Source organism: Poromitra crassiceps (assembly GCF_964638095.1).
Source record: "Poromitra crassiceps genome assembly, chromosome: 28".
Lineage (NCBI taxonomy): Eukaryota > Metazoa > Chordata > Actinopteri > Beryciformes > Melamphaidae > Poromitra > Poromitra crassiceps.
In genome coordinates, this window is record NC_139651.1 from 3,725,970 (window position 1) to 3,753,488 (window position 27,519).

General features: G+C 44.1%; 1 protein-coding gene and 1 pseudogene across 3 annotated transcripts in view; one reads left to right on the forward strand and one right to left on the reverse strand.

Annotated features, from left to right (window-relative positions):
- The first annotated feature begins 1,132 nt into the window (after positions 1-1,132).
- Positions 1,133-2,338, forward strand: LOC310799788 (gap junction delta-2 protein pseudogene; annotated as a pseudogene). The gene has a single exon. The product of its transcript is annotated as a gap junction delta-2 protein pseudogene (transcript).
- Positions 2,339-3,260: 922 nt separating this feature from the next.
- Positions 3,261-27,519, reverse strand: part of sh3gl3a (SH3-domain GRB2-like 3a) — a 36,160-nt gene continuing 11,901 nt past the window's right edge. The window contains exons 2-11 of one of the 2 annotated variants that reach the window (XM_083662295.1): positions 16,927-16,995; positions 15,455-15,527; positions 15,089-15,232; positions 10,842-10,975; positions 9,937-10,095; positions 9,573-9,676; positions 9,286-9,410; positions 9,109-9,141; positions 7,874-7,939; positions 3,261-7,182 (exon numbers count right to left, since the gene is read on the reverse strand). In XM_083662295.1, the coding sequence (XP_083518421.1) occupies positions 6,977-7,182; positions 7,874-7,939; positions 9,109-9,141; positions 9,286-9,410; positions 9,573-9,676; positions 9,937-10,095; positions 10,842-10,975; positions 15,089-15,232; positions 15,455-15,527; positions 16,927-16,995 (1,113 nt within the window). In that variant the 3' untranslated portion in view covers positions 3,261-6,976. The remainder of the gene's footprint in view (positions 7,183-7,873; positions 7,940-9,108; positions 9,142-9,285; positions 9,411-9,572; positions 9,677-9,936; positions 10,096-10,841; positions 10,976-15,088; positions 15,233-15,454; positions 15,528-16,926; positions 16,996-27,519) is intronic. The other variant, XM_083662296.1, reaches the window with a different exon arrangement.

Here is a 27,519-nt window from a genome sequence, read left to right on the forward strand (position 1 = left end):
TTCCTCTTGGACCTCCTTGAGTCGGACCCCCACGCACAACATTTCTTACAAGCACATAAGCACCCCTATATGGATGGTAGCGCCACATTATTGTCGATCTTTCCTTTCCTGTGTCTGAGCTTGTTCCTTTGTTTTGTTTGTATACTGTTAATATTGAAATAGAAAAAAAAAAAAAAATATATATATAAATATATATAAATATAAATATATATATATTATAAACATGCAGCAGGACCAAAAACCTCATCCGACACCCATGATGTAGAAACACTTCCAAGTGTACTTTTTGACGAGTCCAAACCCTATTCCTCAACTATTCTGCTCCACATTTGTTTGGGCGGTGAATGCGAAAGCAACGTCACCAAAGCAGACACAGCTCCTTCACACTAAAGCCGTGCACGAGCATCCAAGTGCTTTCCAGAGTGTGATAGTGAACATGCTTCATGCATTTGCAATCGTAGAACGCTGCCACATTTAAAAAAAATGCCTCCCCGTTAAAGGACGAAGCCATTAGCTTCCAGAGGGAGTAATCTGTGAAGAATGCTCTATCGGTCGCTGCTATCAGCGGCGCCTCCAGGAGAGGAAGGGTGCCGTCTCTCCGTTTTAAAATGGACTCTAAAGACAAGAGAGAGAGAGAGAGAGAGAGCCCACAATGTGACTCATGTCAAGTGGTCATCCAGGCAACTCATCCTTATCTGTGAAGGATGAGATGTCTCTCTCTCTCTCTCTCTCGCAATGGCTCCACAGCTCTGGAGCCAGGCAGAGCTGGAGGACATCCAGGGAGAGGATGTCTACGCATGCAGCCGGGAAGAGTGGCTGCTCTGCTGGACTTGACTGATTTTTACAGAAGACCTTTTCACCAAGAACCAATAAGGGTTTTTGGTACTGAGAAAAACACACAAGGACAAGAGGTCGAGAGGTCGTCGAGTTTAGGGCGGGGGGGGGGCTAAGCTCGTCCCAGGAAGGTTGAGAGTTGGTGTCGGTTTCAGATCATCTAAGCCCTCCAGGAGAGTCAGCAGCCGGTCTCACAGAGGAGGAGGAGAGGTGGAGGAGAGGTGGATCAGTCCCCAGCAGACTGCTCTGCTCCAGGCGGCTGGTCCCTACTCCGGTCGGCCGGCGGCCGCAGGCCACCATGACGGAGTGGACCCTGCTGAAGCGCCTGCTGGACGCCGTGCACCAGCACTCCACCATGATCGGCCGCCTGTGGCTCACCGTCATGGTCATCTTCCGGCTGCTCATCGTGGCCGTGGCCACCGAGGACGTGTACGCCGACGAGCAGGAGATGTTTGTGTGCAACACGCTGCAGCCGGGCTGCGCCACCGTCTGCTACGACGCCTTCGCGCCCATCTCGCAGCCTCGCTTCTGGGTCTTCCACATCATCAGCGTCTCCACGCCGTCCCTCTGCTTCATCGTCTACACGTGGCACAGCCTCTCCAAGCTGCCCCACGGCGCCGCCCAGAGGCAGCAGGGGGTGCGGGGGGCGATCCCGGGAGAGGCGGGCCTCGACGGCGGACGGGAGGCCTACGATCGGAGCTGCGACTCGGACAGTTGCTCCATCCGCTCCCATAAGCACCTGGGCCACAGTTTGGCGGACGTGCTGGAGGGCATCAACCCCCAGAGTCTCCAGAAGGGAGACCCCAACAACGTGGTGTCCTTGAGTCAGGCGCGACCTCGCGCCACCAACAGGGAGGGGAACGCAGAGGGAGTTCCCGGGGCTTCTGCGGGGGTTTTGTCCAAGTGTTACGTCTTCCACGTGTGTTTGCGAGCCATTCTGGAGGTGGGCTTCATCCTGGCCCAGTGGAGGCTGTTTGGCTTCCAGGTGCCCGTCCATTTCCTTTGTTCCTCAGCACCCTGCGCCCAGCCGGTGGACTGCTACGTCTCCAGGCCCACAGAGAAGACCATCTTCCTGATCTTCATGTTTTGCGTGGGGGTTTTCTGCATCCTGCTCAACCTGCTGGAGCTCAACCACCTGGGCTGGAAGAAGATCCGCCAGGTGGTGAGGCTTCGAGAGGGCGCGTCCTGGCGGGCTTGTCCCGGTATGAGAGGGGGCTACGAGACCTTCCCTCCAGACAGCCCCTCTCTCACCTCCTCTCTGGGCTTCAGGGACGTGACCAGCACCACCTCCCTGCCCACGCTGGACCTGGTAGTGGGCCACCGGCCGGACTGGACCTGCGCCGGGAACTGTGGCCCGCTGAGGGAGGCCGGAGAAGGCATCGAGACGAGGCCGGAGCAGCCGAAGAGACAGGACTCCCATAGAGGAGAGAGGCAGCCTCTGAAGGGTAACGTTAAGAGGGAGAGCAGGGGTCCCAAGCAGAGGAGCGCTGAGGTGTGGATATGAGCACGACCGTGGGCAAGCATTTAGTTGGAATCAATCTTTCTTTATTCGTCTAGACGGTCTAGATCATACATGGGCAAATGGGCGCCACCTGTGTGGCCCGCGATGGAATTGCAATTTTTTTTTTTTTTTTTTTTACACACAGTGCACCTGAACGCAACATGCAAGATACCTGCTGAATAAGTGTCCAAATGTTCATGTCATTCTGGCCAATACTCCACTTCTGTTATAGCATTTCAGTCTGGAATATGGAATATCTTTCAATAATCTTTACGACTAAAAGGCTACATTGAATTAGAAATTTAAATAATTAACTCATTGGTTTTGGATTTATTTAGCTTCAAGAGTGCATTTTTGTTCTTGTGTGACCCTCAACACAGGCTTTGAGAATCCCGGGCCACTTACTGATACTTATGCTTAAATTAACCCACTCATATTCTGATTTATTTCAAGAAAAACATTTCAGCTAGTGGAAATTCTAATTGGCTGGTAACTTTAAAATCTAGCAGCCATATTGGCAGGTGGTCAAAAAAGTTCATTTCAAGCCCTGAGAGCAGGTGGTGACATAGGAGTGAGTGAGAAAAGGATGAAATATTGGTGGTTAAGACTGAATAATGACATCACAACTGTTAATTTAAAATGAGTTATTCCTCTAAACGTGGCTTCAAATGCACCAAATTTTTCACGCTGGCGCCGTTCGGCCCTCAGCAAAACCTGGTAGTCATCAAAGTTACCCATCCATGGGTTACGGCATGACAATATTTGTTCGGCCCCGGCAACAATCTGGGTTTCTCAAATAATTGCCCACCCCTGGTCTAGATGGTCTAAGACCAGTGCCTTTCAAACCGGGGTTCAGGGACGGATGACATTTTGTTTGACACAGGCATACAAATGAAAGCCAGGGCAATGTGGCTCGATATTTGCTTGTCATTTATTTACGCAATATATTTGTTAATATATTCATTTACAACATCTATAAAACACCTTTTGTATAAATTACGCTACAGAAAAGATACAAAACAGAAATGTGCATTTTCCATTGGAAAGTGAGGAGATACTTTTCAGAGCTGGAAAGGCAAACAGACAGAGGTACAGTGTTTGGGGTGGGGGTCTTGTTTAGTGTTATCAAAGAGTCAGTCGTATATATATATATATATATACTGTGTATGGATGTGTGTATATATATATATTTATACTGTGTATGTATATATATATATGTATATATATATATATATATATGTATGTACATATATATACATATACATATATATATATATATATAGGCCTGTATACGACAAAGTTTGATGTTCTATTGTGTTATAAATCTTCGGGAAACAGTCAAAAGCTCTGCAAATGGGAGATAAGTTGAATTCTGTTGAAGACTTAATTATCTTAGCCCAAGTTTTTCAAATGTTCTAATAAAACTAAAACTAAGACTGAATACACGATTCAATCACCCAGATGTACATTATTTTTTTTGTAATGTAATGTGGTGTGACTGTGTTGCAGATAGCACCTTGTGCTAAGAGATCCATGATGGTTACAATCTTAAAAATAAAAAGATAAAATCCTAAAATCATCTGAAATATCTACAACAATCAATGGCAAGCTAACAATAGTTTCAATACATTACATTTTGTATATTGCCCCCTATTGTTCATAAAGTATACAGTAGTCCACATAAGAGATGAAACAAAATGAAGAATGCAGTCGGCTACATAGAGTACATTTTGGTAGCAACACCCCAGAGTTTTGGCGTGGGGGGGTGACGTCTGTTCACTTTAACAGCAAATATAAAACAAAACTAAGAAAATGCACACACTTCTGAAAAAGAAAGAGAGTCGTGGCGTTGCAATTAGGTCACTCCTGACGAAGCAGCCTTTTTCGCTCTCTTGTCTAGTTGCTTTTAACTCAGGAGAGGCTAGCTAGCGGGTTATCAGGCTGGTTTACTGTCTCACAAGCCCTGATTGGACTTCTTAATTGACCACAGGTTTTATCAGCACAGCTATACACAGACACTGTTCCCCATACTACTGCTTATCTTCTCACTAGCCAAACACTAACTAAGAAGCGATCTGGAATGAGCTTCACAAGTTATAGGATAATCTACCTCCGCAGATTTAGTCTACACCTGAAATAATTACACTTGTGTTTCCAATCTAAATTACAAACAATTGGGATAGTGGATTTAACAGTTTCATTGTTGTACAGTACAAATAAGATTATATCAATCTAAGCATCTACCATCATTTTGACGCATATCTGATGTGGTCGAGGGATTTTAACCCTGTCCGTCGGGAATGACGCAGAAGGTGCAACGCTCAAAGGAGAGACAGATCAAACAAAATTAGGTGCAGAAGTGTGTGGCAGGTAGATTCTAAAGCTTCAGTGCAATACAGACATTTAAAAAAAGCACTTTGACATGGTTTTTAAGTGTGACAAGGCATTCATCATCCCTATCTGACACAGAGTGGGCGGTGCAGTCCTTACTATCAGGCAGCTTCATGTCATATTAATACAGTAAGTCAGACCATGTAAACAAGAGACAAAGAGAGAGTTCCTCACAGTCTTAAAAAGGTGTTCCGGGGCAACACTTAAGAGCACAGCAGGCAGACAGGCAGAGACAAGTGAAGAGAAATACATGGATTGGAGAGAGCTACAATACAAAGACAGGCCAACCTGAACACAGGCTACTGGAAGTCTAACCAAGTAGCAATATGATACATCAAGTATACTGCCTACCACCATCCCGGGTGAACGTGAGGTTCTCGAACACGGGTGCGACTTCACCTGTGATGTAGATATGATCAATGTCCAAATATATATAGCCTGTCCACCTTTGAAATGTGTACGGCCACACAATGAACTGGATGAGACCTTTAAGAAACACGCTGACTGGATACTGAGATGGAGATGTTAAGAGGTTGAGCCTGAGCACTCTTTGGGATACGGTTTTCACTGTTCACAATAAACACACAAAAAAATAATAACAATATATTTCAAATAAATATGGAATGTCTGTGTGAAACGGTAGAGGGCGCTATTGAGTGAAAGCCAACATCGGCAATCAAATGTTTTGTGTACAGTGTGAAGACCGAAGTTCAAATTTTTTACTTTGGCAAGGCTTCTCTCGAAGTGCGGCTAAGGCCGGCTTACAACAACACGTAAGAATGCAATGCTTACATTATGATTGTAAAAGAGAACATAAAACGCTATCAAGAAGAATATTCAAAATGTCTTGAATAGAAGGCTTTCGGGTGACGTTAACAGCCTCTGGCGGCCATGTTGGAGGTCCTCAGTAGCCTGGGTAAACCCATCCCCCACGTGACCTGCTCTCAGGCTTACCCTGCTCTCAGTCACTACTCCTAGTGACTGAGAGCAGGGTAAGCCTGAGAGCAGGTCACATGGAGGCTGGGTTTACCCAGGCTAGGTCCTCAGCTCAGCGTTTCTAAACACAGAATTTGATCGTCTTTACAGAACTAAAATAGACATGGTGAATATCTGTGCTGTTTTGACTGTTGTGACTGGGAACTGATAATCTCATCACTGATCCAGCAGCTGATAGATTTTGTATTGAGATGTCAGCTTGTTAGCTAGCTAACCATAGCAACTTGTCAGTTAACCATCACTCTCATATTGTAACGCATCTCATTTGCACACTAGCTAGTAGAAGCTAGCGTTAGTAGTGGCTAGTAGTTGCATGTTAACCGTAACATTAGTTGCTTTACTAAATGAATTAGCCTGCTGGCTAGTTAGCTAGCTAACAGTGTGCTTATGTTCACCGAGCTTCTCAAGCTACAACAGTGTTGTACAAATCCACTGTCTCACACTACTGTATTCACTTTTACTTATAATGTTGACTAAATAGATCTACACCCTTACCACCCTAACGGTATATCTTTTTTCCAGCCAGGTTGTTATTTAGAAATTATTTGCACACAGATAATTCTCCACTCGAACCTCCATGATGGCGCCAGACGTGGCTGCTAACAGATTTGTGACGCAACTGCAAAGCCCCTATATCATTTCTGAGATAACAGTTTCATAACATGGATAATAATACACTGAAGTGCACGTCAAATCTGTGAGGAGACCATGAGGAGACCAGCTCAGAGAGCAGGGTGAGGAGACCAGCTCAGAGAGCAGGGTGAGGAGACCATGAGGAGACCAGCTCAGAGAGCAGGGTGAGGAGACCATGAGAAGACCAGCTCAGAGAGCAGGGTGAGGAGACCACCTCACATCAGGCCTCACAGGGGCCATGGCATCTTCTGAAGCATGGAGAGAGGCTGTAGTAGTTATGGAGTTTGACTGCTCCCTTGACAAATTCGCCCGGTCTGCAGCTCCAAAGACCTCGGGGGTTTGGGCCAGGCTGAATTTCTCGCTTCATGGCTTAGGGTTCAGTTGGCTTCGGGTTCAACGGAGAAAAATGCCGTAAACCCGGCAACACTTCTTTGAGCTTTAGTCGGGTCGGGGAACTCGAGACGAAAAACGACTACTTTCCTGGCTCGGTTCAAATTCAGAAAAGCAGGGGTGTTTCAGCTGCGGGTTGGGCTGCCCCCATCCACCCCCCAGAGGCCGGGGGGGAGGCTGAGTACGACGAGGCGCCTGAAGGGAGCCAGCCTGCTCAGGAGCGCCCTGCCCTCACTGGGGCAGAGGGACCATCACCTCCACGTAGTTGATGGGGAAGAAGCCCGACTCGCCGTGGATCATGCCCTCGTACCAGTTGTCGTCGATCTGGTTGGTGAGGATGATGACGTCGCCCTGCTTGAAGCCCAGCTCGCCCGCGTTCTCAGACTCAAAGTCGTAGAGCGTGCGGCAGCACGGCTGGTCCAACAACACCTCTGACTCTGAAGAGAGACACACACACACACACACACACACACACACACACACAAATAGAGAGAGACACACACAGAGACAGATAGAGACGCAGAGAGATAGAGAGACACAGAGAGAGAGAGAGAGAGAGAGATAGAGAGACACACAGAGACAGAGAGACGCACACACACACACACACAGACAGACAGACAGACAGACAGACAGACAGACAGACACAGACACACACACACACACACACACACACACACACACACACACACACAGACAGAGAGACACACACAGAGACAGATAGAGACACAGAGAGAGACAGAGAGAGAGAAAGAGACACACACACACACACACAGAGAGAGAGAGGGAGAGGAAAGACATGGGCAAATAGAGAGAAAGAGGAAGAGAGGGACAGTTGGTCAGAGGATGAGAGGAAGGTGTTACATAATGCAAGTTGTTCCTGTATTTAAGTATGTATGTGGACAGATTTGACTTATGTTTTACTCATTACAGGGTTCCTACACATTTTCATACCTTTGCCAGACTTTGATTTGTTTTGAAGATTTTGTCTGGTGGTGTTCAAAATGATTTTTTCAAGATTCCAATTTGAAGATTTTTTTTAAATTCACATTTATGGTGGACAAACTGGTGTCTCTAAAACCGCACGTGTGTGTGCGCGCATGTGTGTGTGTGTGTGTGTGTGTTACTCACGGTGGCTGTTGCCATTGGTAGTAGAGTTGTCAGGCCAAGACAGTGGGACAGAGGTGAAGTGATCAGCTGGGTGAGAGGTGAAGAGATATGGAGATGGTGATGACGAGGCAAGCAAACAACAAACACAACACACACCGACGCAAAACACCTGTTTATGGCTGAATTTTACCACTAGAGGGCAGCAGACGTTTTTCACAAAGCATCTTTTAATGGCGATTCAGGGGAGAGATTGAGCTCTACATAATAACATCCCCAGTGGGTGATTCATTGTATTATAATTGGGTAGGTAGAGCAAAAGAGATGTACACCAGAGATGTATTTTAATGTCAGTTGTAAACATAATCCAGCTACATCATAGAGTAGGGCATTCACAGACTAGTCGACTAGTAAAACCACTAGTTGACACTGTGCTTAGTAGTCGACTAGTCGTTTTAGCACAAAAAAAAAGAAAAAAAAATCTTTAAGAAAGAACATGAGGTATTTACACGACATACATGGACTATCATATCCCATATCCCATATCCCCCACAAAGAACATCAAAACACAACAAAACAAAACAAGAAAACTGCATAAGATACACAATAATCCAAGAACAAACAAGACTATTGGACAAACAACCAAACAAAAACAATGCATTCAAAGTAAATACATAGATCTTGCCCTGTTGGCAGCTAGGAAATGCATAGCTTTAAATTGGAAAGCATCCAATCCCCCAGCTGTAGTTCACTGGTGGAATGAACTCTCAAGCTACCATACGTTGGATAACATTTACTACAATAGCAAAGGCAGATTCTTAGACATCCCCAAAATATGGCAACCACATACAGAGTTTGACTTTAAGAACTTTTTACCCAGTGTCATTAGGCTTATCAGGATAGGAGCTGAATGCATTGTTTTTGTTTGGTTGTTTGTCCAATAGTCTTGTTTGTTCTTGGATTATTGTGTATTTTATGCAGTTTTCTTGTTTTGTTTTGATGTTCTTTGTGGGGGATATGGGATATGATAGTCCATGTATGTCGTGTAAATACCTCGTGTTCTTTCTTAAAGATTAAAAAAAAAAAAAAAAAAAAAAAAAAAAAAATTAACGGTTAGTCGACTAGTCGACTACCTTTAGGGACGACTAGTCGACTAGTAAAATTCACTAGTCGTGAATGCCCTATCATACAGTATCTAGACACAATAAAGTTGAGGTAAAAGCCGATTACAGGACGACAGCCTGACAGGAAATACCTACTTTTCCCATTGAATGTGTGGTTGAGCTGGATATCTGTAAGAGGAGTAACAGGAAGGGGAAAAAAACCACATACACCAGAACTTAAAGACACCAATGGAGATGGAACTGACAAGAGGAAATGACAGAAAACCAGGCAACGACGACACAGATAAAATAAAGGCTAATTTGGAGGCGTACCTGAGGATTTGAGCGAGGAGCTGTAGGACAGTCCGTTGTGCTGGACGTTGTCGATGTTCTCGATGCTGCTCATGATGGACTTTGATTGGAACTCTCTCTTGGGGCGGCTGCTGGCTGTGGAGATCCTAGGGTGAGAGGAGAGAACAGGGCAGCAGAATGTAAAAGCTTGTCATATAAGGTAAAATACTGTGGCCTGTTAAAGTGATTTGTGCATTTATTTTGAAGGCAGTTTTTTTTTAATGAAATGAAAATAGCTTCAATCACAAGAGCGAAGCCTTCTGTCTTACCTCTTCTGCATCTTTCCGCTGAGCTCCTTCAGGATTTCAGATGACTGCCGGTGGTACTCCAACACCGCCTCGATCAACGCTGACAACTGGCTCACCTGTTCTACCTAACACACACACACACACACACACACACAATTTTCATCTCATACAGATTTTCCATTCATTCCGTTTTGTTTATCTTAGAATGGTCTACTGCAGTTATTTTGCACTTCCTTAAAATGCGGCAATGCATATTTTTACAATATTTACATATTTCTACTTTCTACCGTAGGTATGTTTACGTTGTTGAACCAATGAGCTACCTGCGTTATGTTTAATATTCCCACTGCTCTAAATGGTATTTAGAACATTCATGTTGTCTTACATCGTTCTCCAGGAAGTTGAACATGCTCCTCTCTGCCAGGTCTTTGCTCTCCTCAAACTTGTCCACAGCCTGGCGGATCTCCTCGTCCGGGATCTTCCCCTGGCGCTTCTTCTTGTAGTCGAAGTCTAACCGGCGGCCCTCCAGCTTCTTGAGGTGGTGCTGCACACAGGAACAGCTTCATTACAAAACACTATATATTATACTCAGTATAATACTGATAATAATAAATAATAATAATAATACATCTTTTTGCTTTCCACGCCAGCATTTCCCGACTCTTTGCAGTTTTCTTTACACACATACCAAACAAGCTGAAATTCATACATTTTCATTCATGTATTTCTCTTATTATTTATAACAGTTTTTTTCTACGCTGTTAGTTGCTGCTGCAAAGCACCCAATTTTTTCGTTGGAAACATTCAACTGTCATCTACTCGAATATATTCTGGGGCGGAATTCAATCAATCAATTGAAAAATACAGATGGCTGCAAACTCAATGCACTTGGGTTAAGGTTTTCAAGATAGCTCTAACTTATTATATTCCATTTGATTACGAGTTTTACTGTCACATTTTCAAAAGTTGAGCGGAACATCACGTATGAAATGTATAGGTTAATCCATATAGATAGATACACCACAATATTTCATGAGCATGTAATGAAAAAGATTGAAAATGAGGTAGTCACAAAAGCCACTGTTTTTCCATAAATATGGGTTAAATTCTCGTGTTCAGCACTGATAGAGACACAACACAGTAAAGACTATTTGGGTGTAACAGCTCAAGTGAACACTAAAACATGGGGTGAAACATAACTACATTCTTTAAGTAGTATCCCTCATGAATTAAAGTGTTGTTGACGTTTTATCACGTGATTTTATTGTGGTTACTGTAACTGTAACATACCGTGATCTCTTTGAGGTCCTTGTCCTGTAGAATCTGCAGCGGGTCGATAAAGTTCTGTTTGACGTTGATGTCCAGGGAGTCCTTGACTTCGGCCATCTGCCTCATGGCGTCGCCCATATCCACCAGCCCACAGCCTGAGGATGCACAGAGACATAGCAGTCTTGTTAGCAGCCAGCAGGGGGCTCTTCACCTCAGCGCTGTCACATAGCGTATGCTAAAAGTGTTAGCATGGAGCACCGGGGGGGCAATATGTTGTACAGACAGGGAGAACACAGAGCTCATCCATGTTTACTTGTGTGAAGCTGCAGCCTCGGTTCCAGGTAGGATGCCAGTGTGTCCAGCAGGGGTCAGAACTGAGTTACAATAGAGAGGTGCAAAGCCACCTCATGACCTCCTACTAGGGTTAAACCAGGCCTTGGTTTGGAATAGAAAATAGATCCTTTGAGGTAAGGACTTGAAATGTTGCCTTTTCTGCCCCCTCCCAAAGAAAGAAAGAAAGAAAGAAAGAAAGAAAGAAAGAAAGAAATGAAAAGACCAGAAAAAGAAAAAGAGAAAAAAGTAGGATTTAATTTCAACATTGCTGCGGAGAAAATGTGTAGGTCTACTGAGGCTGAAATTATCTCAGCATGCCCCTATATGTTTTTCAAATACTTGAAACGAGGTTGATACCGTCATTAGGTAACTAGGCAAAACAGAATCTGATTGGCTACATTTGGATTTGCGATGTAATAAACCCACATAATCAGCGAGATGAACTTGTATCGAGTGGATCTGGTCGAGGCGTCGATGTGATCCACAACCTAGAAATAAAATGACAGGCAGCTTCCACATTTGATGTAGGGTGGAAATCCTCAAAAGATAAATAGGTATTATACACAGAAATGAATACAACTTTATCAATCGTCTCCTCAATTTTAGCGTATTTGCGATCAACTTGTCTCTCTTCTAACCCGTACTTTTCACAGAGGGTTTACAGACTCTTTCTCTCCCTGTGATAAACACACTGGTATGAGCGCTGCAGGCTAAGACGTCATGTCTAAGAACAACATGTCAATTTGAGCAATTCAAATGAGATTAGGTTGGGTGAGCGCGGATGCATCTTATGCATGATAAAAATTGCCAGTATGCAGCTTGGGGTTTGCCCCAATCGGCACAATCACAATTCAATCACAGATTAACAGCACTGCAAAAACATTCATTTAAACTACGTATCAAGTCTTACATTCTTATTCTTTAATAACATTTAAATTATTATTTAATTTAAATAAATGTGGGGGGGGGGTCTACAAATGGGATAAAATCATTTCACTATTTTCCAATGCAAATCAAACTGTTGCAATACAGCTGGAATGATGTGGAGTAATAATGTGAATTATCTGAGCGTATTTCATTTAAATGCATTGTCCAATGCTGGCGCTGTTCAATGGCGACACACGGTTTTGCTCTCCGACTCTGAGAGCGAACCAAGCAGAAATTCACACGTGATACTTGTACCATGGAGTGACAATAAATCTATCGATCTATCTTCATTCCACATTGTTTGAGGGTTTTAAAGCAAGTGAAACTGCATTGGAAACAAGTGGAATGGCAGAAAGTGACAGGTTTTCAGAAGAAATTATGATTTTAGGACTAGAAGACAAAACGACTCGTTAAAATGGACATTTGTGTAAAGTGGAAGAAAGCGAATGGCTGTGCAGCAAGTGTGTGCATAAATGTATGTCATCTATCAAATGTGTCAAATGTTGCCTTTGCCTTCAAACACATGACCTGGGTTTCCCCACATGTCCTCAGACAGCATGTGCATGTGCTTGTTTGTGTTGTAGCGATAGGGTTTCTCTACAACCTTTCATACAGTGGAATTGTCCTGGAATCAAAAGGAAAATGCTGTGTTCCTTAAAGGTGCGTTCACACCGACCTATTAAAGTTTTTCGCTGGCGTCGAGTTTACATACAAAGTCAATGCAAACGAGCGATTGAGCGTATATTCGCCCCGGGAGAAAAATCGCTGGGCGTCCGAGCGACAGAGACAGAGCGATAGGGAGAAAATACGCTCGTCGCCCCAGATTAGTCTGGGCACCTTTCACCCCGCTTTTTGTCATGGGGCGTAAACCACGGAACCAGAATGAACACCGGAAGGCAGTGCGCCAAAAAAACGTCTTTGTTGCCGTTAGCTTGACGTCTCTTGCCTCGATTAATTGTCTGATGCAAAGCTTCTGTATTGGCTTAAAAGATGTGAGATTGTGAATCCGCAATGTTTCTAAAATAACTTCTTCAAAAACTTCGTTCGATACGTCCATCTTTTGTTTTGTTGTTTGCCGTTCTGATACTTGGGTCAAATTGTCAAGTTAACGTAAAAGTTGACGAGCTAGAAACGCTGCCCTTCCTGTCTAGGGCGGGCTCTAGGCCGGAACCAGGTAGGGTGACAAAATCAATTGTGAACGGAAGCCAGGCTCTTTCTCGCCGAGAAGAGCCTGGTGACGCGAGGTTACCCCAGATGAAATATCCCAACTCGAGCGAAAATACGCTGGCATCAGTCGCTCGCTGTTCAACGCTGATTGGCTGCCGTGTGAGAGTGAGTCAAGGATCACACTGGCTTGGAACAAACCGCTGGTTTATTGTGTGGCAACAAACCGCATTGACAGGCTGACAGCTGACATGAAGTGAAGTCTGTACTACCGGTATGGAGCTCGCGTTAGGAGCACGCTGATAGGTTGTAAACATCTACGGTGGCTCGTAGTGGACAAACATCATGACATTGCGTAACGTTACAGCCGCCACATGTCCGTCAATTCGTGTGCCTGTTGATGAGCGATTTAAACAGAGCGACAGAGCGATTCCAAAGGGTTGAATCAAGCGACAGAGCGAAAAATAAATATCTCGGTGTGAACACAGCTTAATTAAATCCTTCCTGAGAACATGATCACTATTCTGCAAACGTCATGTCAAAATTAGCCCAGGTGAGTCAATTCCCTAATGTTACAAAACCAACTCAAAATGCATTTATTTATAACCAGGTCTCTTCAATACATCCTAATGGGAATTCCCGGACCGGTGTTACTTATAATACTTAATAATAATAATAATATAATACTTTTAATTTAATTTACAGTTCCCACGTGGTTTTAAAACCAAACTATCGCCCTTCTATATGGAAGCCAGAGGTTTCCCTATCGGTGCACTTTCTCTTCTCCATTTGCGCTGTGGAAGTGGATGAAGAAACTGTACTGAAAGTCGTGACTGACAACTGCTTTGCATAGATTCCAGACACAAAAAATCCCACACAAGTGTATTTTGAACACATCTTGTGGCACAAGAAAACATGCCAACAGTCACGGGGAGCGAATGCTTTTTATAGCCACTGCTGCGGTTGTTTCTCATGTCGTTCGGCCACTTTGCTGCTGCACTGCTGTGGCAGCAGTGGGGGGGAAGGGGGGTTCTACTCAAGCTAAATGAGTAACATCTGTATGTATGGTGCATGGGAGTGGTACAGTACCAAAGACAGAGTCCTCTCCCAGCAGTAAAGTGGACAAACTAAATGAGTAACAACATGATGTATGTATGGGGGTGGTACACTGCTGCAGCCATCCGACTGCTTCAGCTCATTCAGAACGCTGCAGCCCGTCTGGTGTTCAACCAACTAAATTCTCTCTTGTCACTCCCCTCTTCCGTGACCTTCACTGGCTTCCCATCTCGGCTCGCATCAAATTCAAGACACTGGTACTGGCCTACAGGGCAGTCCACATGTCAGCCCCTTCCTATCTGCAGTCCATGGTCAAGTTCCAAACTTCTCATCGCTCCCTCCGCTCCTCCACCCGTCCAGATCGCCTCGCTCCTGCACCGCTACGTGGGCTCAAAAGTCGCCCGTCCCGATCGCGACTCTTCTCGTCCCTGGCCCCTCAATGGTGGAATGAGCTCCCCCCTTCGGTCAGAACGGCCGAATCACTGCCAATCTTTCGGCGGAGACTAAAAACTTACCTTTTCAGGCTCCACCTGGGCCCTTCTTGAACTAACATATTTTAATTAATTAAAAAAACAAAAAACAAAACTAATGCTACATGTTACTTATTCCTTCTCAAACTACTTCCTACATGGTGCTAGTCTATCAAAATATCTTAGCTGTCATTGATTGTGTTGCATAGTGGTTTTCGGTACTGTTGACAAATTGTAATATTGTAAGTCGCTTTGGACAAAAGCGTCTGCTAAATGACGTAATGTAATGTAATGTAATGTAATGTAATGGTACAGTACCAAAGACAGAGTCCTCTCCCAGTTCCTGGCCGTAGCGCAGCATGCAGTCTCCCAGCAGGCCTTCGGGCTGGGGGTAGCCGGTGGTCTTCACCTGCCCTCGCATCTTCGACACCGTGTTCAACATGCCAAGCTTGGCTCTGGAGGCTGCAGCCAAAACGCAGGACAAATCGATAAATACACTCAAATACGGTACGAGACTTTGCTCTAGAAAGAGAGGGTCTATGAGCAGAATTAGGTTGATTACAAACGCCACCTGCTTTACCTGGGTTTGGCTGGAGGTATTCTTACCTGGGTTTGGCTGGAGGTATTCTTACCTGGGTTTGGCTGGAGGTATTCTTACCTGGGTTTGGCTGGAGGTATTCTTACCTGGGTTTGGCTGGAGGTATTCTGTTGTTTTGGACAAGAGGTCGAACACCGACTTGTTGGTCACCTCGATCTTCTGTTGAGGGCGAGACAAGAACGTCAGAAAAACAGGGACGTCGCAGCGCTGTTTGAGGATTTAATTTTCAATCTATATTAAGGAATAAGGGTGTAACGGTACGTTCAGGTAGCAGTTGGGATCAATAGCTAGCACTATACTGGGCTCACAAGTTCAATCTAAAGCTTTTAAAGATAATGCCGTGCTACTGTATATTATTAAGACCTCTGAAACCTGGACTCACCGAACGTGTGATCATCACCTAAGCTCAAACTTGCTAGTTTTGCGATCTAGCTATTCAAACAAATGCAAAAGAGAAAAGAAGAAGAATTGTGTTCGGCAAACTTTTGGTACATCCCCAATGCTGCATTCACATCATGTGACCGTCACATCATGTGACCATCACATCATGTGACCGTCGTGACGGCCCTGCATGTCTTGTGTGCTGGTTTCTCTCTGTCTTTGCCAGAGGAGATGACTGGGGAACTCATCGTCATGGAGGAGCAGCTGATGAGAAGATCTGGAGCACCTGGGCCCGGTGCACCAACACCCCACTGACACCTGGTTTTTATATGCAGCCTGTATCCAGATACGTTATCTAGATCAGAGGTTCTCAAATGTTTTTCAGCCAAGGACCCCTTACTTACAGTAGAAGATAGAAAATATACCGGGGACCCCCTCATTCTGATTTGTGATTTTGGGCTCAGCTTGTTTCCACGCCGGTAACGCGCTTGACATTTAAATTGATAGGTTTGTCAGATTAAAATGTAATCCATGAACCATTTTAGATTTAAAGCATAACATATTTTCGTTGAACTATGAAGCTTTTGTACACAAAAAAAATGTATTTATTTTTTCCTGAAAACTTTTCGTGGACCCCCTGGCAAAGTGCCATGGACCCCTGGGGGTCCCCGCCGGACCCCCATTTGAGAACCACTGATCTAGATAATGGTCACATTTAAAAAGCAGGTGTAAATAGGGGTGTAAAAGCTCCTGGCACAGTGGTTTTGTTCTTTGTCTTTATTTTTTAACTTGACAAACACCCTGCACTACACTAGACACTAGTGATGCTACAGATCAACACACTCCACACTTATTTACATTACTGTATTATAATAAATACGTTATATTTTTGGCACTTTGCGTCCTGTTCCCTTCTTTTGCCATAAGCCACAGAGCTGGGTTATGACACCATTGAAATGATTTGATTGCATTTGAACACGATTGGAGTTTTTTTCTCCAGAATTTGCTCGCTCCTGGTCAGCTCGTTCATACGCCTGTGCAATTACTGAGTGAGCGATACATTTTAGCTCGTGATTTACAGCAAAACCAAACACTGCGATGTGAACCACAAACCCAAAATCCAGCAAGTAGCTGTGACCCGCAAATGGAAGAGAGGTGTCAAGTCTGTCAAACTCACCCTCTCCATCTCCAGGAAGTCTTCCTCCAGCTTCGTCCCCTCAACCCCACTTATCTTTTCACTGATTAGCTGCATAGAGAGAGAGAGAGAGACACACAGACAGACAGAGAGAGAGAGAAGGAGAGAGAGAGAGACACAGACAGACAGAGAGAGAGAGAGAGAGAGAGACACAGACAGACAGAGAGAGAGAGAGAGAGACACAGACAGACAGAGAGAGAGAGACAGACAGACAGACAGACAGACAGAGAGAGAGACACAGACAGACAGAGAGAGAGAGATAGAGAGAGACACAGACAGAGAGAGAGAGAGAGAAGGAGAGAGAGAGACACAGACAGACAGACAGAGAGAGAGAGAGAGAGAGAGAGAGAGACACAGACAGACAGAGAGAGAGAGATAGAAAGATAGAGAGACACAGACAGACAGAGAGAGAGAGAGAGAGAGAGACACAGACAGACAGAGAGAGAGAGAGAGACACAGACAGACAGAGAGAGAGAGATAGAGAGAGAGACACAGACAGACAGAGAGAGAGAGAGACACAGACAGACAGAGAGAGAGAGAGACACAGACAGACAGAGAGAGAGAGGAGAGAGAGGGGGGGGGGGTAGGTAGGATTGGAGGATGCAGTGTAGTGACGACAGAGAGGGAAGAGAAAACACGCATTAAAACGTTTAAGTGTTTTGAGACAGATATACATTTTCTTGACCACTTCCCTAGGCTATATTTGCCATGCATTAGCATCTGAAAAGATTTCAAAATAATGTTTTTCAAGTAGACTTCAAAAGTTCATATCACAACTCTAACTGCAACACAACATTTGAGCCAATCTTCCTCCCGTGCCCACTGCCCAGCATTCCACATGTTCTGTTACAAAGCACTGAGAAATGCAGAGGACTGTGGCCTTACGTTGAGACCATTCCTTAGCAGGTTTAAAGAGGATTCACAACATTTTGTGCCTACAAACAGTGGGCGGGGCTAATACTGACATCATTTAAGTTGGTCGTGTTAACACCTCGCAGGGCTCCATCTAGGTCTCCTCCTGAGCAATATTCTCATGGCATCATTAATATGCCACCTGCAGTCTATGCATGCTCGCCCTCCGGTAATGAGGGTGTTCACAAGTAGTACAGTAGGCCTGTGAATCTTCACTGGCCTCACGATTCGATTTGATTACGATTCATCGGTCAACGATTCGATTCGATTCCACGATGCATCTCGATACAGCTCCAACAGTGTTGCAGCTCCAACTATCACATCCTCAATTTTCTGTACTATTACTGCACATGGCTACTTTTTCGTCAATTAATCCAAGCAGTCATAAATATCAAGTCCCTTTTTTTACTTTAAAGTGCTTTAAAATCTGAATGTCAACAGAAATTTAAACATAAACGATTCAACGATTCATCTGTCAACGATTCGATTCACACGTCCCTATCGCGATGCATCGATTATATGATTCATTTTGACACCCCTATTCACAAGGGTATCGCCAACAAGGCACCCAGTGTTACACGCATTCAGATGTTTTGGACAAATTGTCCACGTAAAGATGAAAAAGAACTGGAGATACAATCCCCCCTTGACGGACCCCAACAGGGGCTGATACACTATTGCTCCATTTGACTTGCATAGTCTGATGGGCATACCAAAAGGCCAGGATCCTAGTAACAATAGTAACTGGGCACACCTCTTTGACTTAACATGACAAACAATTTGTGATGATTGACACATGATTGCATGAGCCGTCCTTATACAAAGGAAATAATGATAGCCGTTCACCTTTCAGCCCCCATCGACAAAGAGGCCATTTACACCTGACGTTAACATGTGTTTTCTGTGATCAGATTGCAATCAGATTGTGTTTTATCACTTGAAAGTAGGGGTGTCACAATATATCGTCCCACGAAATTTCGCGATAGTAAAACGTCACGATATGTATCGTTGAGATGAAATCTCATATCGTGAAAAAAAAAAAAAAAAAAAATTTTTTTTTTTTTTCCCCCCCCCCCCAAAAGTAGACAAAGAAACGTCTTTGTTTGTTGAAGTTCAATGTGTGGAAAGTAGTTCAGTTGAACAAGACTCTGAAGAGACACATGAGAAGTTATACAGGAGAGAAACCATTCAATTGAGTTTCTGGCAAAACTGTTTACTTGACAGGAAAAACTGAAGATGCATACAAAATAGACTAAGAAAAGTCTTGTTGTTTGAGTTTGAAGAAAAACTGAAGATGCATAATGAGAATTTATACTGCTGAGAAACCTTTTAGTTCAAAGTAAATCTAAGTGACGGTGTAACTCATTCTATTTCAAGATAAGCCTTATCTCCAATCTCATGTTTTTTCTAGTTGTTATTGTAATAACAATTTCCCACAACAGCATGTTTTGTATTTGTGCATTTCAAATAAAATACTACTTTTCCAGTCATATATTGTCATTATTCAAGTTTAAAAAAATATTGTTAAAATCGTATCGTATCGTATCGTTATCGTGAACCCAGTATCGTGATACATATCGTATCGTGAACTGAGTGTATCGTGACACCCCTACTTGAAAGTACAGGTGTAAACACCCCCAAAACACATTGAAGGTGGATTGCAATCTGATCGGCCAAACCACATCCAGAGGTGGTCAGGGATGCATTGTGTACACATTGAAACACAAGTGTAAATGCAATGTGTCCTCTCAATCTGGATACAGCAACTTTATGCGGATTGAGAGGACAACCATTTCTGCAATCTGATTGCAATCAGATTGCAATCAGATTGCAGAAAATGCATGTTAACGCCAGGTGTGAATGGAATCAGGCTGAAGTGATAAAATACAATCTGATTGCAATCTGATCACAGAAAACGCATGTTAGCACCAGGTGTAAATGGCCTCAAAGAAATGACAAAAGACAAACTGCACTATCTATCAAGCCACTTGTCCTCACTGCTGTGATGTAAATGCAGAGGCATCATCATGTGGGCTCCAAACTGACTCACAGTTTGCAGATTACAGGTTAGACTTCCTAATAACAGCCTCTTCAGCAATTTGTACATTTTCACCCGCGAGTCATCTCCAAAAGCAGCACCCGCGAGTCATCTCCAAAAGCAGCAGTCTATTACAATTGACAGTTTAGGTGACAATTTGTGAACGTCCATAATAATAAGGAGGATGATGAGAAGGAGCGTACAGAACAAAGTGCAAAGAATGAAAAAACACAAACAAGGCCCGATGTAGGAAAAGATCTGAATGAGAGGAGTGCAGGCCAAGGTAAGAGCCGTGAGAAGAGGAGATAGACAGCTTTCCCTCTTTCTCTCCATAACTGAAAACATCAGTGTGACATGATCGATCACCACCAGTTTTTTTTTTTGAATGAAATGACGTTATCTCGATACCAGTCTGTGGGCAAGAGCAAGACATGATGATGCAAGTCTCTCTGGTTTGGTCTCCGGTTCCTACCACTTCCCAGTTTTCTGTCTACTGAATCTCCTGCTAGGGAAGCCTCTAAATCAGAGGTTCTCAAATGTTTTTCAGCCAAGGACCCCTTACAAGATAGAAAATATACCGGGGACCCCCTCATTCTGATTTGTGATTTTGGGCTAAGCTTAATTGTTTCCACGGTAATGTGCTTGACTTTTAATTTGATAGGTTTGTTATTAGAATGTAATCCACAAACCATTTTAGATTTAAAGCATAAACTATTTTCGTTGAACTATGAAGATTTTTTTTTATTTTTTTATTTTATTACATTACATTTACATTACGTCATTTAGCAGACACTTTTGTTTTGTCCAAAGCGATTTACAATATCACAATTTGTCAACAGTACAGAAAACCACTATGCAACACAATCAATGACAGCCAAGATATTTTGATAGACTAGCACCATGTAGGAAGTAGGGGTGGGACAAAATATCGATACCCACGTTATCGCGATATTTCCACCCGCGATACGTTATCGATACACTGGCGCCAAGTATCGATATGTTTATTATTATTATTATTATTTTTTTTTTTTTTTTTTTTTTTTTTTTTTTTTTAAATAAACAGGCTAAAATATTATGCTGTGTGTGGTAGTTGAAACATAGTTTCAAGTTGACTTTATTTATGTTTGTAGTTGAAACAAAAACATAACTACTGTAGGCTACATGAATGGAAATGTTTGATCATTAATATCTACTTTTAGAAATTATATAGGTAGGTAGGTAGGTTATATAGGTTTTCTTGTTTTAATAGTAATAATAAAAAGACTTAATGTGTAACTTTTCCTCCGTGGTATCGAAAATGGTATGAGTGAGTGAACTCAGAGAGTTCATGTCAATTCTGCTAATAAATGCATAATACATGATTTTTTGCCTTCAGAGGTATTTTTTTCACTTGTTACACAGGTATCGTGATGTATCGTCTTCCAATATATCGCAGTATCGCAGTATCGTGATATATCGTTATCGAGGGCCAAGTATCGTGACGATATCGTATCGTGAGCTACTCAGCGATTCCCACCCCTAGTAGGAAGTAGTTTGAGAAGGAAAAGGTAACATGTAGCATTTTCTTTTTTAATTAATTAATTTTTTTTTTTTTTTACCTGAAAACTTTTCGCGGACCCCCTGGCAAAGTGCCACGGACCCCTGGGGGTCCGCGGACCCCCATTTGAGAAACACTGCTCTAAATGGACTTCTTTCCTCCAGCTACTTTGAGCTTTGTTAAAGTATTCCTGGATGAAGGGAATATCACTGGATTTGGCTCCTCTTTGGAAATGAGTTTATGAATTGACGACGCAGTCTGAATATCAGGGGTGTGGTATTCCTGCACTGCAACACATGTGGAAGTATGTCTCCACACTAAAAGAACATGAACATAACTGCTACCAGCTATAGGCGGATAGTAAACACAAGAGATTTGTCTTTCAACCAGAGGAGCTGGGTTCAAGCCCCTGTGCCAGCAAGCATATCTGCCCCGCTGAGGTGTCCCTACCAGCTCCAGAGCTTGACCTCTGACCTCCCTGTGGAGGAGAAAAGATCATTTCCCCACTAGGGTTGTCAAAGGTATCGATAGTATCGAAAAGTATCAATACTGAAAATTTGAATCGGAGGCAATAGTCATTTGCAACAGGTATCGATAGTATCGATAATAATCAATAGCCTACTAAAAATTTGAAACGGATACAATACTCATTTGCAACTGTTTTGATACAATCAGTGCTTTCTTTTAATGAAAATTGGTGGCTGTCTGTTGCTTCAAGAAGCTAAACGTGTTCTGATGACTAGAGCAGCAGGGCTAATCTGCTGTCTAAGTTCAAAGTTTGATAAGGTCTAGATTATGGAGAAGTGTGCGTCTGTCCGTCCATCTGTCTAACTTTATTTTTATGCCTCTTGACGTGTCGTCATCCTCCCCTTCCCGTGGTATCGAAAATGGTATCGAGTATCGATATTTTCCTGGGTATCGGTATCGAAGGAGAAATTACAGTATTGTGACATCACTATTCCCTACACAGGGACTACAACGTCTGCTGAATTTTTGTAAGTGTCATATTAATTGCTGTGCATGTGGCCAGAGCTTTCTCTTTCCAAGATGCTTGTTTTGAACATAATGAAAGATCATCTCCAAATGTGTGGTTTATTAGGGGTGGGGGGGGGGGGATCGATACACCATGGTATCGCGATATTTTGCCTGACGATCGATATTTGGACGCCAAGTATCGATATTTAAAAAAAAAAATTTTTTTTGCAGACCATGCCATGCAAGGCCACTGGGCATCTGCCCAAAGCGCCCGATGTTGCAGTCCGCGCCTGCAGTGGCATATTGAGTCCAGAGAAGCTTAATAATGTAGCCTACATGTGGGGAAAAAACAAAACAAAACAAAAAAAAACACATGCATGTTTTACTTCCGGTGAGGTCAAGAAAAAGGTAGGAAAAGGAGTTAGACAATATATCGAAATTTCGCAATATTCAATATATTGCAATATTAAATATATCGCAATATTGGCAATATCGCAATACTATCGTATCTCAAGTATCGTTTTAGTATCGTATCGTGGGCATCTGGTGATGGCCACCCCTATGGTTTATTGGCCAGGGACTCTGGGGTTTGTCTCAAACATTCTTCATCTGACAAAGAATATGTGCAGCCTCTTACAATATTGCAATTTCAATTTGTTTGCCAATTAAGTGTGTGAGGCGGCCCTAACCAGCAGTGGAGCTACGTCTACCTCTTTGCCAACACTCAAACTCATTTCAATCGTAATGATGTAAAAACCCTTTCATAAGATCTCACAAGTGAATCTCCTCCTGATGGGGGGTGAAGCGATCAGCCTTGGATGAGTTAGTGTGAGGAGGAGGAGAGGAGATGGCCGGCGTGCGTTCTCTTTAGTCCGGTAAATGATGCGAGTGGCCGCGCCAGAGTGGGCGCTCTACGCTAGCTGCCCACGAGCAAGGCACTTATGTCAGCAATGAGACATCAACAACACAATGTCCAGTAGGCCTGCTGGGACACTGGGAAGGGATGGGGGAGGGGCTATGACAGGAAAACAGCAGGGATGGTGTGTGTGTGTGTGTGTGTGTGTGTGTGTGTTATTGTGTGTGTGTGTTAGTGTGTGTGTGTGTGTGTGTGTGTGTGTGTGTGTGTGTGTGTGTGTGTGTCACACAGTAGAATGAGCAGTGGGGCTAGTGAAATTAAATGGGTCATAAAGAACAAGAGCACAACAACAGTGACCGATCGTTCCCAAGCAAATAACTCAAGTCTATTGAATCAGCCCACACACACGGTGCAGCTTTCCTGTGTTTCATCACCCGAGCACACTTTAGTGCAGTGGTTCCCAGCCTAGGAACACTCTGCCCATTTTCAACCAGCTTTGTATCATTAGAACATCAGTAGTATATCAGAAAACTGTCAACGGTTTTAAAGTCTGTCATTTAATTTGACAGTTATTGAGTGTTAAAGTGTGGACCAGTGACATCACTGGTCCACACTAACTCAAATTAATAACTCATTAACTCAAATCAACTCAATAACTGTCAAACTATTCATCATTCATCTAGTTTGACAGTTATTGAGAGTTGATTTGAGTTAATGAGTTATTAATTTGAGTTAGTGTGGACCAGTGATGTCACTGGTCCACACTTTAACACTCAATAATTGTCAAATTAAATGACAGACTTCAAAACCGTTTACAGTTTTCTGATATACTACTGATGTTCTAATGATACAAAGCTGGTTGAAAATGGGCGGAGTGTTCCTTTAAGACTATTTATTACTTATTAGCAACTAACTTATTCAATCCAATCCAATCCACTTTATTTATAAAGCACATTTAAAACAACAGAGTTGACCAAAGTGCTGTACAATCAATCAAAAATAGCAGTGACAAAAGAAAATACTCGGCACACACAAGTAAGACAGAAGTTAAAATAGTGACAAAAAACAGAAAGTAGAAAAAACGCGACTCCCATTACTAGGTTCTAATTAAACGCTACGTCGTAAAGGTGTGTTTTGAGGTGAGATTGAAAGATGGGCAGTGTAGGGGCGGGGCCAGCCTAACATGCAGCAGTGTAGGGGCGGGGCCAGCCTAACATGCAGCAGTGTAGGGGCGGGGCCAGCCTAACATGCAGCAGTGTAGGGGCGGGGCCAGCCTAACATGCAGCAGTGTAGGGGCGGGGCCAGCCTAACATGCAGCAGTGTAGGGGCGGGGCCAGCCTAACATGCAGCAGTGTAGGGGCGGGCCAGCCTAACATGCAGCAGTGTAGGGGCGGGGCCAGCCTAACATGCAGCAGTGTAGGGGCGGGGCCAGCCTAACATGCAGCGGGAGCTCCTTCCACAGTTTGGGGGCTGATCTCCCCTGAGCTTGAGCCTTGCCTTCTGGACGGCCAGAAGAGACTGGTCAGCGGACCTGAGTGACCTAGTCGGGGCATACGGAGTTAAAAGCTCAGAGAGATAGGTTGGGGCTAATAATTTTTTTAAATAATTTAAAAGCAAACAATCAAATCTTAAAATGGATTCTAAAACGAACAGGCAGCCAGTGGAGGGAGGCCAGTACAGGCGGGTGATGTGTTCACGCTTGTGAGTTCCTGTTAAAAGGCGAGCTGCAGCAATTATTATTGTATCATTGTAACGATCACAGGCGCCTGCGCAAATAGCATGCAGTGATCAGTAACCAGGATACTACTACTTATCATGTATACAGGGATATGAGTAACCTGCTTTCTCTCTCTTCCATGTAAACGCCATATCCCGAATATGATCAAAACCAGGATAAGCCTCATAACCGGGATACTCAAGTCCATGTAAACGCAGTCATTGTAATGATACAAACCGGGTTGAAAATTGGCAAAATGTTCCTTTAAGTGTAAGGTTCGTCTTGAGGGAGGAGGACCAATCAAATAAAAAGCAGCAGTGCATCATGGGAGCGTGACATCACATGCTCCAGCCAGGGCTGGTTGCATTCGTAACAGGTGACAGCTGGAGCAGCAAATGAGTGGTGTTGGCCCGGCAAGATGAGAGGGCAGAGATAACCCAGCGTTTCATCCACACTGACACACTGTCATCTGCTGCACACATTAGAGCTCTCGTAACGGACAAGCCCGTCTTTTATTGTCACACGAACACCACAACACATGCATGCGGCCACAACACACTCATGCTGACGGTGGCCGGTGAAAAGTGTCCTCTGCATTTAACCCATCCAGGCATGTCCTTTCCTCCGGGGGACAGGCCAGGAGCAGTGGTCGCTTTCTCGTACAGCGCCCGGGGACCAACTTCGGATGTTGTCGTCACTGGTCGGATGACGATGACGATCTGATCTTCTGCATGTTTTTGGTGGGGGGGGGGGGGGGGTTATATATGGAGGAACCCCCCTGGGGGAGCACGGGGAGAACATGCAAACTCCACACAGAGAGAAAGGCCCTTACGACGAGATAACCCACCTGGGCAGTAGGCACTGAAGATATGGGGGGGAACACGACCACAGCGCCCACAGTGTCCCAGGCAAGAATCGAACTCAGGACATTCTGACTGTGAGGCGACAGCGCTACCGACTGCGCCACCGTACCCCCGCTGCAGATACCCTGAGCGCTGAGCTAAGAGAACACAGCATGCCGAACCCGCCGGGCCCAACATGCTGGCCAGAAGAACATGCTGGCCAGAACATCCCAGGCTGAACAGTCACTGAAAGTGAAAGTGAAAGTGGTCGGACCGCCGGGGGCTTCGGTCACGTAAGCTGCAGCCTTCACGGGCCAGGATGGGATTTTTCTTTTCTTTTTTTAAATGGCAGATCAAAGACACGATACCAGCAAAGATACCTCCTCTGTACGTGCATTTACACTCAGTTTCTTTGATTGTTTGACAATGTTGCTAGATCGTCGAGTTCCTTTTTCCTGAACACAATGCTTTGCAGATGGGCCTGGGGGAGCAGGCTTCCTCTGAGAGTACGCACGCACACGCACACACACACACACACACACACACACACACACACACACAGTCCACAATGTCCTTGTCTTCTCACCACACCTTCTCACCGATTATTAGTCTAAACAAACTCAACCCTGACCCGGCAGCTGAGACAATGCCTTGGAATGTCTTCACAGTAACACTGTTCTGCGGGTCAGTCTGACCTCCAGCAATTTCCAGAAATTACAAAGTGCACTGGCCAATCAGGGACCCCGCTGGCGAGCAGTATGGCGGCTCCCGAAGCAATGAGTGTTAAACGTTAATGTTCGTAGAAACGCAGTCGTGAGTGCAGTTACTGCAGACATAAACTCAATAACAATCACGTGGGAATTGACATGGGTTTCACACATTTCACATGTGAAAATGTTCTAAAACCACACGCTTCCCAATGGGCAAAAGCACATGTTTCACATGTGAGATTTAGCATGTTTTCACGTGTTTCACATGTGAAATTGCATAATGTGAAAAATCACATGTGCAGAATCACATGTGATTTTTGCACATATGAAGTTCACAAGTTCCTGTAAGGGCAGCAGCTCTTTCACCTGGGCCCAGGCTTGGCCCATCTTACGGGGAAATGAGTCTGGGCGAGTTGCGACTGGCATTCCAGGTCGGCTGCACAGTCTGCCTGCAGGGCGTCTGGATGGAGCAGAAGAACGCAGAAGGTCACAAAGAAAAGGAGAAACGAGAGTCCAACAACGCAACTGCTCATATATAAAGTGTTCACTGACTCACTGTCGGTCTCTCACCAATCACGACCTCTCCCTGAAAGCAACAGTGACTTGGGAGTGAACCCACGAGGCCTGTTGCCATAAACAGCCGTTTATTTTCAACAAGGTTGTCCATATACACAGATCACCGCCTTTAAGAGCTTTTCTGGCACGCAGACGTCGGGGAGTACGTGACAAGAGGTGAATCTAAAATATGCCGTTAGGAGTTATTTAACAAGCGGAGGGAGTAGGGATGTTCATCAATTATCGAAAATCGATAATCGATCGTTAAGGATTGGAATCGATCCTGTGGCATTTGGATCGATTTTTTAATTATAAAAAAAAAAAAAAAAAAAAAAAGTTTTTTTTTTTTTTTTTTTTTTTTTGGACTAGGTTTGGGTGGAATTCGTTCCTCCTCGCCCCACTCCATTGCACAGCCGACTAACGTGAGGTGGAG